General features: G+C 40.1%; 1 protein-coding gene across 5 annotated transcripts in view; it reads left to right on the top strand.

The window, feature by feature from the left end:
• The window catches only part of PDGFA (platelet derived growth factor subunit A), a 35,432-nt gene extending 16,870 nt beyond the window's left edge, over nt 1-18,562 (top strand). The window contains exons 5-8 of one of the 5 annotated variants that reach the window (XR_009726071.1): nt 1,945-2,071; nt 3,663-3,745; nt 4,746-4,859; nt 4,965-8,205. Coding sequence is in view for 3 of the 5 variants with exons in the window: in XM_061357072.1 (XP_061213056.1) it covers nt 1,945-2,071; nt 9,967-10,100 (261 nt within the window). In the remaining 2 variants the exon portion in view is untranslated. Of the gene's footprint in view, nt 1-1,944; nt 2,072-3,662; nt 3,746-4,745; nt 4,860-4,964; nt 8,206-9,966; nt 10,141-15,808 lie in introns of those variants that run through there. The other 4 variants (XR_009726072.1, XM_061357072.1, XM_061357073.1 and 1 more) reach the window with 4 other exon arrangements.
• Nucleotides 18,563-18,833: the final 271 nt, after the last annotated feature.

Raw genomic sequence — 18,833 nt, forward strand, 5'->3', positions numbered from 1 at the left:
GTCATCCTTTGATGCCAGATGACTCAGTTGTAAAATACGTTTTCAAATCTTTACGTTCAAAGGCTTGATGGAGTTGAGTTCTGATCGGAGATTTTGAAACATACTGCTCAAACCATAGCTAGGCTTTCAGCAAAAGCATTCTAGTATGCTGCGGCCAGCTTTTAATCTGTTTATATGGAGATCTGACAGTTTTGGAAGATACTTTTTACTGTGGACACTTCAGTTATTGCATCTGTCTCTGCAGCTTTTGTTTGCTGGGTAAATGAAAATCGTCTCCAGATCCTATTGACACAAGAGGTGGTGACTAAAACGTGGATCTGAACTCCTTGCTCTGTGAAAGCAATGGCAGATCTCCCATTGACTTTAATAAGGCCAGGCTTTTTTGCTCTAGCTTCTGTTACTGTCATTCAGCGGCCCTTGGTAGTTTGTATTCGCAGAGCCAGAAGTGTTCTGGGAACTGGGAATGTGATAGTTTTTCCAGCCACTGCTCTCATTTTGTGACTCTGTTATTCCAGTTTTGGGAGGGCCAGGGAATAATTTTCATAGTGTGAAGACTGATTTGGAGCATGAAATCCCCACCAGAAACACCATTACCAGGAGAGTCTAGTGTAATTGTGGATACTTTATTTGTTAGTAACTGGAGCTTTTGGTTGGATCAGACTTTATGGCTTTGTCATGTAGCTGTTTTAGAGACAACCGTCCTTTCTTGTCCTTCTCTTCTGCTGTCTTTTCTTGTTCCTAATGTGTACCTATACTATGCAGGCGTCTTGTTCGCTGGGACAGCTACAGTGCAGCCCCCTTTTAGAACTGAGAAGCCATCATTTCGTTCTGGTGATTTCCATTTCAAGCAGTGTTCATGCAGTGTTTAACACAACTGTAAACTAAACATTGGACCCCTTACATACTGTTTCACACTCTCTTTGCCCATCTTATGCCCTGTTCCCTTGTATGGCCATGACTATCATACCTGTTTCACATAGCAAAAGTCAGTGCCCAGCATCTCACAACCCGTTTCAGCACCCCAGCACAGCAGTGTTCCTGCCCCCTGTGCTGTTCTTCCTCTCCTGTCTTCTAGCACCAAGTTGGTCAGGATGTTCCATATCTCCCCATCCCAATGTCCTTCTCTTTTGCACTGGTTCCTTTCAGATGAGAGACCTGCATGTAGCCAGAACTTCTCCAGCATGCTCTTTCCTTCAACCTCCCTTTGCCCTCCAGACCATTTTTTCTTAAGAATGCCAGTCTTTCAGCCCGAAGTGGAGCAGTGCAGTTGGAATCAATTGGATGGACTGGAGAGAAATAGCATACCGACCAGCTATCCACAATAAAACCTAAGGTTGGATCCAGTTTGCAAGTGGTAGCTCCCTTGAACCTAAAAACAGTGCATGTGAGCTCTTGTAACCAAGTCCCAGGTCATTGCAGGGAGTAAGATTGAGACTACTGCTTTCTGAGCTGATTCAGATCCTGGTTCTGCAGAGATGAGCACTTTATTTCCAAGGGCTTCTGGAGACACCAGTTTGTGAATTGTAAAATGCATTACAAACTAACCTAATGCCTTCACTGTAAGCCTTCAGTGGTCAACGTGTACCGAAGATCATGCTAAAAGGGACGGTCTGCAAGAGCAACCACTGATTTGAATCTGTATAGAAGTTTATTGTGGTACATGTTAAAACTGATTTGCTTCAAACTTCAAACTAAAATGACTGGGGAATTGGTTTATCTCTTGGGGGAAAAGAAAATTGTTTCAAACTGCTGAACTTGAATAAACAAATAGTCTGTGCAATAAATAGTTACACGATGCACAATTAAGATAAAAGATGATTAGTATGCTAACATGTTATATGAGTTTGGCTGCATTAAAAAATAGAGGTATATAGTTATTTGTCTTCAGTTCTGAACTCTAACTATGTTAATGTGTCTCAGTACATACCTCATCGTATTTTATAGGTGGCAAAAGTGGAATATGTTAGAAAAAAGCCAAAATTAAAAGAAGTTCTGGTGAGATTAGAAGAGCATATGGAATGCACCTGTACATCATCAAATACTAATTCAGATTATAGAGAAGAAGAAACTGGTATGTTTTCCTTTTATTTTTGCATTAATGCTGATTTCATATGGTGCTTATTTTTATATTAGTAAAGAATGTAAAGCAAACTTTGCTTCCAGTGAACACAGTAGAGAGGCTCCCAGCTGCTACTCAATGTGTTGAAGATGCAAAATTAGGGACAGTTTGTGCTGTATGAAGAGATTGGATTTGAAGTGTAAAGCGTATCACTTCTCATTAGGCTAGCTTTTAAATATATGTAAATGCCCAATGGTATTCAGGTCTTGCTTAACTAAGTTAAAGTTTGTCATGTTGCAGTTACTGGTGAACTCTGTTGCCTAATTTCTTTAGGCATTGTGGAGACAGGGCTAAGGCTGAGATTTACCGTACACTGGGGAAAATATTAATGAAATGAATGTAAAGGACTTAGGAATACATTCAGTATTAAAGAATAAGGAGTTTTGAAACAACACTGCCCATTCCTGTTGTTTTCTTATTAACATAGTCAAGAATCTATTGTCACTTGTCAAGTTAAACCTAAGTTTGCTGTGCCAAGACAACATTTAAGTTACCATGGGGAAAGATTTAGGGGGAAAAAGATACTTTCAATCTGACCTTCGTAAAACCACCTAAAACTCAGATCCTTTTACTAAGGGGTAATCAGCGCAGAATTTGACACATATGCAGGAAGCCCACTGCAGTAGAAAAGGGACCTCCCTTTCTCCTGATTTTGGTTGAAGGCAACCTCAAAAGTTCGTTTTGCCACCTCTGCTGGGAATTCAGGGGTTCAGTAGACCCACCTCAAAATTAGTCAGTGAAAAGCAGGTAAATTTAGGAGGAAAGCTACCTAAAGGTGGCTAGGTAAGGAAGGGTTTTCTGTCTGTCTCCATCCAGCATGGAGATATAAATCTGATCTAAGCAAATGTTAACTTCAGTTGCTGTGTACAGAGAAGAACTAGAATTTGTAGAAGAGCAAAGTTAGGCCTCTGCTGTGATTTCATTGGATATCAATTTATAATCTGAGCTGAGTGTTTTAGCTGAAACTAGGTTGAGTTATGAGTAGACAAAACCCACATTTTAAATGGTTTTTATGTGTGTATGCTTTGATATTTTTTCTGTGACTTCTATTTGGAAAAAAGTTTCATTGGACCAAGTTCAGTTTTCCAAAATGTCTTTAATTGCCAAAGACTAAGCAGTTAAGATTATAAAATGAAAACTTTTCTTTCTGATGCATGTGAAAAATGAGGTAGAATTGCCATGGAGGAGTATATATTTCTAGGGTTTAATTACTGATAGGAACAAAACTTGCACCAGCAAGTAGATGGTGAGCTGAAAATAGCTTAACTACAGAGCTGAAAGCAAATGTTGAATACTGCATGGTAACAGTAATTATAGATGGATCTTGGAAATGACGTATGCAATGCCAGCTTCGTTTATTATTTCTTTACTTTTGTATAATTACTTTGTAAACGGAATGTCAAATCAGGCGTTATAAAGTTATTACTTTAATGCAAAGAATAATGAGATTTCTTTGAAATGTAAACGGTTTGAGTATTACTTCAGTGTTCAACGAAATGTATTACCTTAGGGCTTTTTACCAGCCCTGCCCTTATGTTAACAGGAAGGCCTAGGGAATCAGGTAAAAAACGGAAACGAAAAAAGTTAAATCCAACATAAAACCTACTGGAACTATTTGATATTCAGGTAGGACCTATATGCTGAACACCCTAATAGCACAAGTACTGGAAAACTTAATCAAATATCATCACTTCAAATTAATCACTGTTCAGAATCTTGACACTTGCTACCTCAAGGCTGCAAAGAGATTAGATTTGATTGGCTTTGATGATTCTACCTGCTGGTATTTTCCCTTTAAGCTCCACATCACCATCAGCATCTTACATTCTTCAGCTACTTCCTTTTCTTGCCTTTTTTGTTCTTTTTTTTTTGGAGGGTGCTAATTCTTCAGCTTCTGAAATCTCAAGTTCCATTGCCTCTGCTTTTATTTCATTATTATTGATTTCTGAGGTCAAAGCATCACATAATAATGCATGAATGAATTTCCAGGTTATAGATGGTTGTGTTTCCAGTCATTGGCTGTAAAAGATTGCGTGTACATACAGCAAATGCTATTTTATGCATGACTATCAAACCCATGTTTTGGCATGAACTGGGATTGATTGTACATGCACCTCAAATGGTCTGATGATCTGCCTACCTGACAAGGAAGATGCTTAGAAATGCCATTTTTTTTTGTGTGTTGTAGAACCCTGTGTTACTTACACCAGAAAATTAAGATCTTTTTTTCTTTGGTCTGTTCAGGCTCAGTACGGTGATGACAGTCAATCATCAAAATTCATGAGGTTTTCAGCGTAGTGAAAAGCTAAAACCCTCTCAATGCAAAATTGACTGAAATCCTTTGGCCAACATATAGTGATGTATGATTATGGCAATACACATTCTAAACTAAATATGTAATTTCCATTTCTTAATGACTTGAAATTACATAAACTGCAGCACTTGCAATTTATTCTAGTATTTGGAGTGGGAATGATTTGGATTTTGCGGTGTATGAGCCTAACGCCTGGATGATGGTGAATTTAATTTCAAGCATCTATTTTTGCACATAAACTCCCAATGGCGAGTTTTCGTTTATACTCACGAATCATTTCAAAAGAATGCTAAACTTGATATCCTGTTTCAGATTAACAGGTATTTATTTGGAGTAGTATGATAGAAGCAAAGATTTTCTAAAATTCAACTTTAAAAGTGAGCATGTAAACTCAATCAAAACAGCATTTAGAACTTCTTGTCCCAGGTTAGTGACTCTTCATGCAGAACGGTTTTTTTAAAGTCATCTACTTAGAGGATAGGACCTTTGATTCTAATCATAGAGTTATTGTATCTTTTTTCTCTCCTGCAGATGTAAGGTGAAAATAAGCTAGGAAAAAAACTTCTCTCTGGGACATGGATGTACATGGTTTGTTACATTCCTGAACCTACTATGTATGGTGCTTATTGACTGTATACTTTATTTGTTCTCCTGTGTGAAAAAACTGGCTCAAAAGAACACTTAATGAGAACAAAGAGACAATGTACATTTGTTTAATGTGACATCAAAGCAAGTATTGTAGCACTCTGTGAAACAATAGGAAGCTTCCCTGTCCAAAAAAGAAAAAAAAAAGAAAAACAGAAAAGAAAAAGAGACAGTTGAATGAATGGAGGATACCAAAAGTACTCAAAAACATGACAAAAATCTAAGTGAATAGTGGATTTCTGTCAGAGCAGTCAACGGTGCTTTACGTCAAGAAATGTGCCTGCGTTCTTGATGAAGATGGATGGACACTGGTGGACTTCAGGCACAAAAAAAGCAGGAATGTATGAAATGATCAAATGCCACGCAAACACTATAGAACAATACATCCTTGCTTGGTGGTGTTTTAAAAGTCTATACAGAAAAAAACCTTCTGGGGAGCCTTAAGTGGATTTTTTGTTTTTTGTTTTTTTTTTTTCTTTTTTCTTTTTTTTTTTTACACCATAAAGTGATTATTAAGTTTTCTTTTTACTCTTTGCCTAGCTTTTTATTATCTCTTGGACTACATTTGCCAATAACACGTATAAAAGACTGGTATAACAATAAGCAGAACACAAAACATTATGGTATTTCTCCTAGTGGGATGCAAACTAATGAGATGTATTAAAATAAAAATGGTATACCTATGCATAATTTTCTAGACGTTTCTTGGTTTATGTTCCCCAACCTCCCCCGTAATTTAAAGCATTACATAAAAAGAGAAAAAAAAAGAGAAAAAAGAGAGATGTGCGTAAACAAATCATAGGATATCCATGCAAAAATCCTTCTTTTTTTTCTTTTCCTTTAAGACTTATGCCAGTTGCCTACTAGTGATATTGTGTTAGCAATTGTCATTCTTATCAGTATACAGATACTTTTATTTCACATGTTGGAGCTGTGTGAAATGTACAAATTCTTGTATCTGCATTGTATAATGTCATGGTGGCATGGGAACTACCTTGCTGCAAATATTTGAACAAAACCTAAAATTCTTTATTTTTGGTAATAATGTTATGCTTTATGTGTATTCAACAGAAATATGTGTTTTTGTAAAGGTGAAGTTTGTATTTTTATCTAAAAATTAACAGTTTTATATACCTGAGAAAGCCTGCTATGTTTTCTTGAACCAAAAAAAAAAAAAGAAAAAAAGAAAAAAAAAAAGCATTTTGTGGTCATATTTTTGTAGTAGAATAGCCCAAATTATAACATCAAAATCTATTTTAACTATAGCAGGGCAGATAAAATACTCTGGCACCAGCTCCTATGTTTTCAAAGTGCCAAAGGATCAAATGTTCAGTTCCCCATGGATTGCAGTGGGAGCCACATGGCTGAATCCTTCTGTACTGCTTTGGAAACGTAGGGCTGTGCCAGGTATGACATGGCTACTCACTTGGCCAAAATCACTGCCCCACCCCAGTAGTTTGGATTATGTACCCTTTGTTTTATTTGGACTATCACATTGGGTATGTAAAATGAACTACTGGATTCTTTTTATTTGTGAAACATCTACAAAGAAATGAAAGAGTTTTCTTAGTTTGGAACGACAAAAAAGTTTGTCTCAAAGACTGTTTCCACTCTAATGAAAAATATCTTCAAACATGAATGAACTGCAGAACCTTAAAACAACAAACGAGAGATTTTTAACCTTTCATTTTCTTTAAATATAGTTCAAACATTCCCCTCCTCTTCCTGTAGCTATGCCCAGTTTCAACCAAACAAAGCAGCGTTGGCTAACGAGTCATCGGCTTCAGATGCTAATGCAGAGATAGATTTAGTCACCATTCTATTTTGTGATCATTTTCCCAGTGTATTTGTTGAGCACCAAAACTGGAAGTACATTTAACTAAGACTGTCTGTGCTTGTTTTCCACTAAGTGTACTGTTCACAATGTTATGCACATGAATGTATGTGTCTGCGTTTAAAAAAAAAGTGTATAAAATGTAATTTATATATTTATGTTTCAGTGGGATGCCAATAATGTTGCTCCGTTCCTTTTTTTGTCTAAAAGATATCTAATGAAAAAACCCCATATATCCATTAAAATCATGTAGATGAAAGGCATTATGTGACCCACTCAGACACTGTGCAGGTATGAAAGGATGTCAAAAGTCACTTCAGTGGAATAATTTGCAAAACAACTTGAGAGTCCTGTGGTTGCACTGGCATAAGAAGGTTACGTTCAGATCTGCGGGCCAGCTTCCCTGGAGTAACTCCATTGAGTATAATGGAGCTCTCCTGATGTACATCACGAGTGAGTCTGGCCCCACAGTAAAGTCTTGGAAAAAAAGCCAGCTGAGAGGCATGCATTTTGTTGGTGCCAGCAAATAAATGTGTTATGCCAAATTCAGAAAACCAGGAGAGAGTGAAGACTGAATGGAGTCTTTTCTAGTAGTCATTTGTTCGAGACTTGTAGTCTCAAGTTAATTTTGTTACCAGGAACAAAACGCACGAGTCTTTGTTCTCAAGCACAGTGTTTATACGGTGTGCAGCAGAAACCAAAAATCTCAGGGCTATGTTCTCAACTAGTATAAATTGGCAAGTATTTTTGACTTCAGCCGCCCCTAAGCTAATTTACATCAGATGAGGATCCAGTCCATAGTTTTTAAAATACGAGGAGTAGTGTCATGGCGTGAGCATCACTTACTGTAGCCCAGCTGGGATATAACCTGCCAGCCTTTCAAACATTACAGGCTATGGTATCAGTCCTTCTTCTTCAAAGTGGCAGATACAACCAGAAGGAAGAGTAATGTTAAAATTGTGACACAGGAGACATTAATTCAAAGTTAAGTTGGACATTTCAAAGGCCATATCCTCAGCTGGTGTAAATCACCATCACTCCATTGCCTGCAATGGAGCTGTACCAGCTTACACCACTTGAGGGGCTGGTCCCTCATTCTTGCTCATCTCTTTTTGCTACTTGGTCCTGCAGGGATCTCAGATTGTTGTGTATGGTTAATGTAATCCTGTGTTCTCTAATACTTAAGCACAATAAGTGAATATAAGAATGAGTGTCAGACTTAACTTTGAATGTCCAAGCTTTGAAATGGTTTGTTTCACCATTGTGGCTGTAAATTAAACAGTTCTCTGTGCATTTGTGAATGCTGTGTCATATCTTCTTCCGCTGTGTATTGGAGGTGGACTCTATATGGACTTCTAAAGTGATGCATTTGGAGTGTTAGAGGGAAGGGGGTGAACAATTGGAGCTTCCAGATAGATACCTGATTGACCGCTCTGTGATTTTGGGATGGGGGACTAGCAGGGGGCTTAATGAAAGAGCTGAAGATGGTAGTTGTTGTTAAGTCACATTTCCATGCAGTCCTTTTAACACCTTGTCGCTCTTGTCCTTGCACATACTAGGGAGAGATTTGGGAATAAACCATTTCTGTTTCACATTCTGCAGTCACTTCCTCTGCACAGAGATTCAGAAGTTGTTGGTCTGATTTCACCTTTTTTTGAAGTATTTTCTGGCCAGAAAGTGTATGTGTAGGGGACTGCCTGAAAACAAGCTTGGTGTTATGATGCATGGTCACTGATTCTCTAGTTGATTCATTACATCTAATGCTGTGCTTCATCTTTCCACAGCCCTTCAGTTGCTTTTGTTGAGTGAAATCTAGGATTACGTGCCAATTTGCTTTCCTTTTCTCCTGTCTTCCATCCTGCTTGGCATCTGCTTTATTAGACAGTGCACGGTGACTACAGGCTTGCTCTTCTCCAGCCCTGGAGGTTCCTAGGCAGCTCCAGCACTTCTGTGTCTTTGAGCTTAGGCTTTTTTACTCTGCTTGGAACAGCATCTCATGGGTCTCCTCCTTCCAATGGGCTTCAGCATTATGGCTATGAGGTTCTCTTGGCTGTCCTCCTCGGGTCCATGTTGACTTTCTGTGGTCTGCTTTCTAGCAGTTCTCTGCCTGACTTCCCCACCCCTCTGTTTCTGTTGCTCAAAAATGATTTTCCCTTCCTAGGATCTGTCTCATCATATATCTCTTCTCTCCTGCCTGACAGAACAGCCTTTGATCTCTTTATCTCCAAATCAATTGCTTTATCTAGGCATGTCCCCTGAGATCCTGTGTCCCAGGCATACAGGCCCATAACTGCCCCTCACATGAAAGACAAATGCTGTTATTTAGACACATGTTTGTGGAGACAAAAAGATTCACCTTTTCATTTGGAAAAAGACTTATTACTGGGGGCTCCTTTCTAAAGCACTGTCCAGTTCCAGCTACAGTGTAACTCTGAAATAGTAGCATTGAAGCTGTTCCAAACATCTGACAGGACAATTAAGACCAGTGGACCGATTTACAATTTAGTTTGAAAGTGTACCCAAAACCAAAGATGAAGTTTCAAAGCTACCTCGGATTTGCATGCTCATATTTTACTGTAAATTGAAGGAAATTGTGTTTGTAGGCCCCTTCCATGGCTTTGAAAACCTTACTCTGAATATTTATCTGACCCTCTATTGGGCTGGAGATCATAGTTGCTTAAAAACACAAACAATGTGGAGGTTTTCAATGAAGTATTTTTCTTGGTGTTTCTAATACACAGCTTCCAGTACTAGCTGAGAAAAAAGAGTCGAGTAAAAATCATTTAAACCCATAAGAATCCCACTTAAGTTTGCTTTAATTTCAGGTATCAGAGAAAAGCCTCTCAGTGTTACATTCCTCACAAATCACCTTATGTTTTGTATTTATGATTCCATTTAATTATTGTGTGTTTCCCCGCATTTTAATGGCAAGATATTATTCCATGTCTGAGCTTTTCTGTGCTGCTCTTGCTGTAGCATCTCTGCGGCACAGCCTTGAACTGGTTTGTACTCATATCTCCTCTGAAATAAAGAACTATTGTTATCCCATTTTAGGCGAGACCGAGGCATGGAGAAATGACTGTGCAAGGTCACACAGCAAGGCTATGGCAGAACCAGGGATAGGACTCAGATCTGAGTGCTCATCCAGTGCCCTAAATCACACGACCATCTTCCCTTTCCAAGAATGAATCCTTGCACCCTTAGAGCTAAATACTGAAAAGATTGAGGGTAAGTCATTTTGCCTAATTATTGTGCATTGGATACATGATAAAAACCACTGCCGTTTCATCAGAGAATGTAGTGACTGATGAAAATCCAGCTTTCTGCCCATGCAGTTATGCAGCCTTTTATGCTATGACAAGCTAGTCATTTCCTGCATCTCTAAGGAGTCAACCTTTTGTGACTTACAGTGAAAATTATGCACTTAGAACAAATCAAGACTCAGATTTTATGGGAATTTGCAAAAATTCAGTAGGCAATTTTCACTGCACTTCCCTTTAGTTGAGTGTCATTCATTCCTTTTATGGTATGGGTAACATTTCCTAAGGGAACTGTTTTTATCATGGGCCCAATCCTGGGTTTTTTTTTCCCAGGCCCTAACGTGGAAAAGCACTTTAAGAGGTGCCTGTATTTGCCCTTCTTCAAACTGGTGCCTAAGCATGCTTGTAACTTCGGACAAACATCCCATTGACCTCAGGCAAATGGAGCAGAGTTGATGCATTAGGGCGTGCCTTCCTGCCACAGGATTCCAGTTGTGGGATGGGGTCTTCATGCTCTTAGAATGATGAAGTACTTTGTAAGCAACCCTAGAGATGAAGCAACAAGACTAGAATATACAACTAGAAAAACAGCTGGGAGAAATCTACCCTCTTCTCCTTCTGTGGAGGTTGCCATTTTGAAATACGTATTTATCCTTTTTTGGGAAGGTACTTCTTTGGTGTGGGTGGATTCAGGACTGCAGTTGCTAATGCCAGTGAGCCCATTTAAGATTTTCATCTGTTTGGGTACCTCAGAGAATATAATTTGAAACTCTGCAAGTCATGCCCATAACAGACAAATTTGAGATGGTGAAAAAATAATGAGAGCAAATTTCCTGTGAAATTTGGCAACTTTTGGTGTAGGAAAAAAAAAAAAAAGGAGGGTGAATTACGAGAAAAAAATAACAGGTTCAAAAGCTTGGTCATTCCTTTTATAATGGTAGAATGTTACCCATAGTCATTCTAATTATTTGCTGCATCAGGCTAAATTATGTGCTGAAGTAGCTGAGAATCACTACAACATGTAAGAAGTTACGGCTGGTTCTCAGTGAACTGCTACCTATTATGGCATATGACTGTGAGGTGGGGCCTGCAATCAGGGTTGTAAATCAGAGAACAAGTCATAGGTTAGGTACTGTTTTCCTTAGATATTGTCTCTAAGTTTGTTTTCTGTATGCTAGTCTCATGAGTGACGTTTGGCGAGCTTTTCAGTTAGGTGTAAAGTCAAGAATAGATAGGTCCCAACCTGAAACTAAAGACGTGCCAACTCTTTGCCTTGTTCATGATCAATAGGTTAAAATCTGGCAACATCCTGGAGATACATTTTCTGTCACTGAAGATTTCAGTGTCACATTCTTCTAGTGTTACTTACTCCCCTAGAGGGGAATCAGATCATTATGATATTTGACTCATTAGCAGGCCATCAAATCTGACTTGGTTTGAGTTTTCAGCATCCAAAAATTTGTTTGGACTGATACTTTTACATGGCAAATGTCTTCCAGGACCTTAGACAAAAATACACAAAGAAAGGCTGACTTGTGTGCTTCATCAGAAAAAATCCACATATGAAGGCTGGAGTAGTCCCTCTAACAGGGAAATGAGGAGCCAAGGTTGTAACAAGTGTGGCACACCTGTCTTCTCAAGATCAGACCTGGTGCTTTGGCCTCTGTGTACTATCTTTGATCTCGCATGATGAAGGCGACTAGTTTTACTGGCCATCTTTGAAACTGAGAGTAGGTGTTGAGCCCACTATGCAAAAACCAGAAGCACCCATAAATGCAATTGAGCCCATAGCACTTGAAATCCCCTGGGGCTTTTGAAAACATCTTGATTCTATGAAGACAATCACAAATTAATAGAAGAAAAGCATTTTAAATACTTCTGAAAATCCCACCCTGGCTTATTTGGCAGGTGAAAAAAAAGAACCTATGAAAGATTGTACATGTAATAATCATTCAGACAAAGTAGGTGTTCATAGAAAATGCTCGTGTTTAAATCTATTGGCAGTTAATGATCATCTTTACACACCATAATACTTGAATACTTCACTTATCAATACATCAGGGCTTGGATGAACTTTGAGACGTATGAAAGTGGGACACTCCTTAGGCCCTGGTAGCTCTGTGTTCCAGTAACTGATCAACCAATTACATAATTGGCCGGATTACCAACTTGCATAAATAGATACAACTCTGTTGACTTCACTGCAGGTGACAGTTACCTGAGAATTGACCCGAAACTCTTGCCATGAAGCAGATAATGGTTTCATATTTTGCTGTTTAGTGTTGTTTTAAAAATAGATTCATTTCCTGGAGCAGTTAAATCAAGAAAATCTGAAAAAAGCAATTTCTCACAGAGACTCGTCCACATTGGAATTTGCCGAGGTCCCTGGATGTGAATATGTGCTGTTAGAAAACAGAAAACAGCAACTTTGTTTAGGGAAGCCTCTGACCTGCAGAGCATTTGTTACCAGACTTTTCCTTGGCAATTAGCGGGTAGAATTGCTCATAGAAATTGTTTTGTTTGCTCACAAGGGGAGAAGCAAGACATAAATTCAAGTTATCCCCTGTTTAACCACAAGAAGGAAGACTGTTCACAGAGGGCCTGCGGATGAAGTGCTGAGCAGCCTCAGCTCCCTTTGGGGTATGGACTCAAACTTGTAGACCTCAGTGAAGTATCAAGATCCCTCCAGAATTGCTGGATATCCCTAGCTGTGATTTTTTATTTTTTTAATTTTTTTTTTTTTAATCAGTCTAAGGAATTTGGGCAACCCATTTAAACTTATTTTTACAAGACTTTCAAGAAACCTCATTTGGCTTCAGAACATCTCTGTCTTGGTTCTGCAGAGGTTAATTTTGACCCAGGGATGTCACCGTGACTGCTGTATTCCTTCTGTATGTAGCAGCGCTCAAACCTTAGGTTTTCTTTCTGCTGTTTGGTGTAGGTGTTTCTCAGCAGTGAAGTTTCAAGTGCTCTGTTCACTGCTGGGACAGCCTAACATTTGAAATGGGGAGTCCTACTTATGCTAGCCATGCTTCACCTTTTCCTTAGCACTTTGGCTTTATATGTCTTTTCTATATAAAAGTGGTGCTGGTTTAAACTGAAGATCAGGGAAGTTTCAAGAAGACAGATTTTCTGCTATGGGCCCTGTTCTGCTGGAGCTTGTTGCCCAGCTGTGCCATCTGTGTGGGGCCAGAGAAAGAGGGAGAGATTCTGCAGCCCTTCAAGGAAGCCAAGATATGATTCCTCATGCTCAAATGGTTCTACCTGGACACATACTCCCTGGCTGCCACCAAGCACTGCAGTTTCCCCCTTTCCCCTTTTCCTTGAGGGCTGATGTTTCCCTGATGCCAACATGTCCCTCATGCAGAGGAATGTCTCATGCTGCATTGTGTGGTTGAGGAGACATGGTACCTACTCAATAGCAAGATCCCTATGCACACTTGGGAGTGAAGAGATTTCTTGGTCCAAACTAGTCCACAGTGCAATAAGCTGCTCAGAGGGCTCCTTTGAGCCAGGAAGCTACTCAAAGATGTGTTCAGGATCTGAATTCTCCTTGGCTGCAATGGGTTTCCACATCAAAAATGACAGAAACAATTTATCCCAGATAGAGTGGTTTCTTCAACAGGCCACGTAGGAGTCCTGCAGGTTAATGCTCAACTTGCATATTTTACCGATTGCCACAAATACTGCTTTTAAATCAAATTGTCACTATTTATTCAGGGATATGTTTCTCTGACATATGCTTCAAAAGATCCTGCCTAACAGCTTGTATCCATTTGTTGTGAAGAACCTGCTGGCTGATCCAAAATGGTTAGGCTATGTCTGCATATCTAACAGGGGTTTGGGGACTTTGCAGCTGGGGTTAGCGAGTGCAAATGTTTCCCATTAGCTCCCTACATTCCCCTAAATTGTGATTCAGCAAGACAGTGGAAAGCTGAACTTGAGGCATGTGAGATGTTTCTTTGAAGTTACTCATGCTTAATATTAGGCATGAGCTAAGTTTGCTTCCTAAGCTGGGGCTCTGAAGAGCCTACTGTGCTAACACACTCTAAGCTTAGTCTTTTCCTCTTACGCATTGTCTGGAGTAATGTTAGTTTCAGAACTGGTCCGCAGCCTTTTCGTAAACTATTCCATAGGAATGAGGGAAAGTTTTAACTATTCAGTGGCTTTCTACCAGCAAGCTCAGCTACACTAGGAAGCCCATAGTAGTGCCTGCCCTCTCTGGGCATTTTGAGGTCTCTTCCTTCCTTATTTCCTTCAGTATGTTTCTTAAAATAGTACCTTAAAAAGGTGGGGAATTAAGTAGGTCATATAATCTTGACTTCTATATCTCATTTAATTAATTAGAAGGTTGCCAGTAGTCATCTGGTGTTTCCTAAACCAAGCATATATGAAGAACACTTCTGAGCAACTTCAAAAGAATTTTCAGGCTAGATCAGGGAAAGATAAAAGCAGAAGTGGAAACTTCTAATATACTTTATAGCTCATTACTTACAGGAAGTGCATTGTTCTGGCGGTTACTAATGAATTCTGCAGGATGAGATTTCCAACATTAAAAAAAAATGGCACCTTCTGTATCTTAGAGGGAAGGTCTGAGGGTTTTTGCATTTGTGATAGATATGCAGTGGGTGTGTATGGTCATATCACCTGGAAAAGAGTCTCCTTGTGGAAAAAGGCTTTTTCAAGTTTCAAGTGTGTACACTATTTCTGTAGCAACTTCCTGGTCAAGCTATGAAAAGTGATAAAGGGAATGGTAAAAGTCTTATCTTGGTTTCAGTTGCCCTGTTCTACACCTTAGAAGGAAGAAACATCGCGCTGAATGTATCTGGCTCCAAAGAGGACAGCAGGAACATGGATTTACTGTTAGCGAGTTGATGGTCTCAGTATTGTGAGACAGGAATATTTCATATTTGTAAAGCGTCCAGAGATCCTACAGATAACAAGTAATCAGCTCTTGTGTTTCACTCAGACTGTAAGGACAGCTTTTTGTTTATGAAGGTATTTTAGGCAGCAAGGCACTTCCGTCAGGGCTAAAACACACGGGTAGTGAAGCTTGAATATTTATTTCTTATGTACAGGCAAGATATTTAAATATTGGGTTGGTTGCTCTTTGCATCTTTAGGCACCCAGATGTTTCTAAACTTGTGGTCACTGGAAGGCTGTCTTAGTGAAAATCAAGAGGCATTTGCCCTTGTGAAAGTTTCTACTCATGCTTGAAAGTGAGATTTGGACTCCTAAGTCACAAAGATGCTTTTGCAAATGTTGTATCTGTCTTTCTGCTTCTCTATAAATCAACCTGCTTGGCCTCAACTGAATGTTTAAATAATAAACAGCTGAAGGACAGTCTCATTGCTTCTTTCTGAGTATTTCCCTTATGGAGCACTTGGGGTCACATGGCATCTGCTCTGACCTTAAGGACCTGCTTTTTGGAGGCTTTTTTATGATGCTAACAAACCCCACATTTTAACTAGCCGTAAAAAAAGCCAGTCAGTGGTAACTATTCAGGACAGGGATTAGAAGAGTATTCTTTCTGGGATACAAGATGGCTCTGTCCATGTGCTGGCCAGGGATGAAGGGCTGGAAAACTGTGTGGTGGAAGAGACTATTAATGTGATTTTCCACAACTTTCCTTGCAGCTGCATTTTTGAGGAGAGAGAGATGGCTAGGCTTGCAGTAACATGTTGTGCCGTCATAAATGCTACAGCCACCATCTGTTTCCAGCCCACGACTTGAAAGAAAACTGAGCAGTAATCTCATAATTCACATGAGCATTTTACACTTGTGAACCCTTCCCAACCTTTGTCTAATAATGAGGGGAGTGCATGGTGCTAAGGTTTGTATTTTTCCTGCACATATTAGTGTTTATTTGTATGTCTCTTTCTGTTTTGTTGTGTTTTGTTTTGTTTTTTTTTTATCATGGGCCCATTAAAAAAATCTCTCTGTGAGGCAAGTCAGACCAGTTCCATGGTCAAAAGAAACATAATGAAAGCGAAATCCCAATCCCATTGACCCTGCTGGCAAAATTCGACAGGAGGAAGTGCATTTAACATTCCTCATTGTATCTGTCTTAGTTACTTGTTGATTAAAAGAAAGACATTAGAAAGTGAAGTGGCAGGTTGCTGAACTGCCCTTTCCCCACAGAAACAGAGCTGCTAGAATAGCTGGACATGTGCATTTTAAACCCGCACCATCAGATAGGATGGTAATGGTAGGTTGGATTTTAATGAAAACAAATTCTTCTGCTAATCTTCGCTTCGGGCTGGCCCTCCGTGGGATTAAGGATACCACCTGCTGTGCCAAAGACATGCTCAGGTTCGAGGCTGCTGGTGGGTGGGAAGAACACAAACATCCGAGAGTGCCTCTGGAGAGCGATCTCTGTCTCTCCTGTTGCAGTGCCCTCAGGGAAGCCAAAGAATTGAGATCATTCAGTTGATGGAAATACTGTTCCCCTCCAGCCTGCAAAGCAAGGCCAGCATCATTGAGGATTCCTTTTTGACTGTTCTGCAAAACCAAGGGCTGCTGTTTCTCTGGGCCTCCTCTCGTCTTTGGACCTAATTTGCACGCCTCCTCCTAGCACAGCCGAACCAGTTGAATGAACTCCTCCTCTCCTCTGGCCTTAGAAGCAATGACTTTCATCATCTTGACCAGACTGCTGAGCAGTTTAGGGATGAAAGGGCTTCTCATTTCATATATCTCACTGCTGCTAGAACTATAAATCCCTGATGGACTGAGTTTATAGCAAACTGCTACTGCAAGCAAATGAAATTTATTTTGTGTTGTCATATGTATGGTCAAATTGTCCAAGAAGTTGCCAAACAAAGAACTGAGCTGCTGATGGGCAACCCATTCGATCTCTTCTCATTTTATTTAAAAACAATAATAAATAACTATCAATCAAAGGAGCTTATTTTGACATGTGCTACCTGTCGGGTGATCCTCAGTATCTCCCAGATGTATATGGAAGTGGAAGAAAGCTGCCACTTGTTGCCAGGTCCAGCAGTCATGACCTGAAGTTCCACCAAGAAAAGGTTTGTGGGCTCAGTGGGACTGGGGACAGGTGAAAGGCCACCTTCTTTTTTAGCACCGCTTGCTGTTCTGAATGTGTTTGGTCAGGTAGCAAGGGTGAGCAGAGGCCACATCCAGCCACGTTGACCTCTGCTTGAATCAATGACAAAGGTTCATTGACCTGTGTATGACAGTGGCCCTTCTGTCTTGCAGTTTAATCAAAGATATATTGTTGGGGGATCTCTGGGGCCCAGAAAGTTGGCCCATGTCTATTTTGGTGCCTTGTGATGGCAGATAAGCTAAAAAGAAAATAGTAGAAACTCTTCAAGCTGATGGGGTCTGAACCATATATATTTCTGTATCATTTTCTTACAGAGCAAGCAAGCCTGAAAAGTTACCTTACTTTTATTTTTTACCAGGGTACTTAATTATAGCTGGGGTTTTGGGAGCTGGGGCATTAAACAGACTTTCCCCACTTACTCCTGTCATTCTGCTGGATTCCATCTCTGCAGCCTCCCTTGTCTGTATTTTATGGCCACATCTGGCGTATCTGCCCTGCACACGTGCTGGTCCGAGCCTTCTCCCTGCCAGCACACACGTTGTGGCCTTTGGTGTCCACGAAGTCATAAGCATCTTTCCTGATGCTTGTTTTTGCATGAGAGTAAGAGCGAGAGGGGGCACGGGAAGGGCAGTGGCAGGGAAGGCCTCTGACATGAAATTCCCAGGAACAGGATTTGCACATTTTATGACCGTTCAGTTGGAAATGCAATGGAGCTGAATTATTTCTCCTTAATCCTGCTTTCTCGCTTTCCTCCCAGCAGCCTCTTCCCCTCGAGTTTAGGTAATACAGAAGCTTATAAACAAATCCCACCGCGTGAAAAATAGCCAAGGAGGCAGGGGGGAAAGGACCTGGGTTAGGGCTGTGATGGATAGACAGGTGGAAAGCAGGCACCAGAAGGGAGGATGAATGGTAAAAGCCTTTGATGGAAACACTAAAGAGCTATTGAAAACCCAAGGGGTGGGGGAAGGGAGGAGGAAGAATAGCAAGAGGAGGGAAAGCAAGGGAGCCGTGCCCCCTTCCCCCCGCCCTCTTTCTCAGGATGTTGAAAGTATTTGTCCTTCGTTACAAAATGATTGAACTGCCGCCAGGCCAGGCCAGGCCACCCTTCCAGTCACTGCACTAGGAAACTGGCACTTCTGAAAGCCTCGTCGCCTCTCAAATTTTATAGCTTTCCCTTTTGGTGGGAGTTTTTGTGTTGTGCTGCTTGCAGGGTTGGTTTCAGGTTTGCTGCCTATCAAAGAAACTATATTTTGTTGCTCTGATAAACACGGAACCCAGGTAGCAAAGGAAGAAGTAAAAAAATAAAGGCCCATTTTTATCAGAATACCCAGCTGTCTGCCTTTTATTGAGTCCAAATTTCATGCATTTGGTAGCCATGATGTTGCATTAATATTCCTTTGCTTTATCTCCAGTGCTTTTTGAGGGAGAATTTTCATCCTGTAAATAAAGCTTCTACTTTATTAATTTCTGTATGTGCACAAAACGGTTCCTGTTCTTCCTAATCAAAGTAGTGAAAATGATCCTGTTATAATTGAAATGATTTTTGCATTAGGCAGATGCAGGCAATTGTGGGAAACAATAAACTTTGTCCTTTT

This window comes from Neopsephotus bourkii, unplaced genomic scaffold, assembly GCF_033783945.1.
Source record: "Neopsephotus bourkii isolate Nb327-2 ecotype Australia unplaced genomic scaffold, CSIRO-AGI_Nbou_v1 NB_882, whole genome shotgun sequence".
NCBI classification, from domain to species: Eukaryota; Metazoa; Chordata; class Aves; order Psittaciformes; family Psittacidae; genus Neopsephotus; species Neopsephotus bourkii.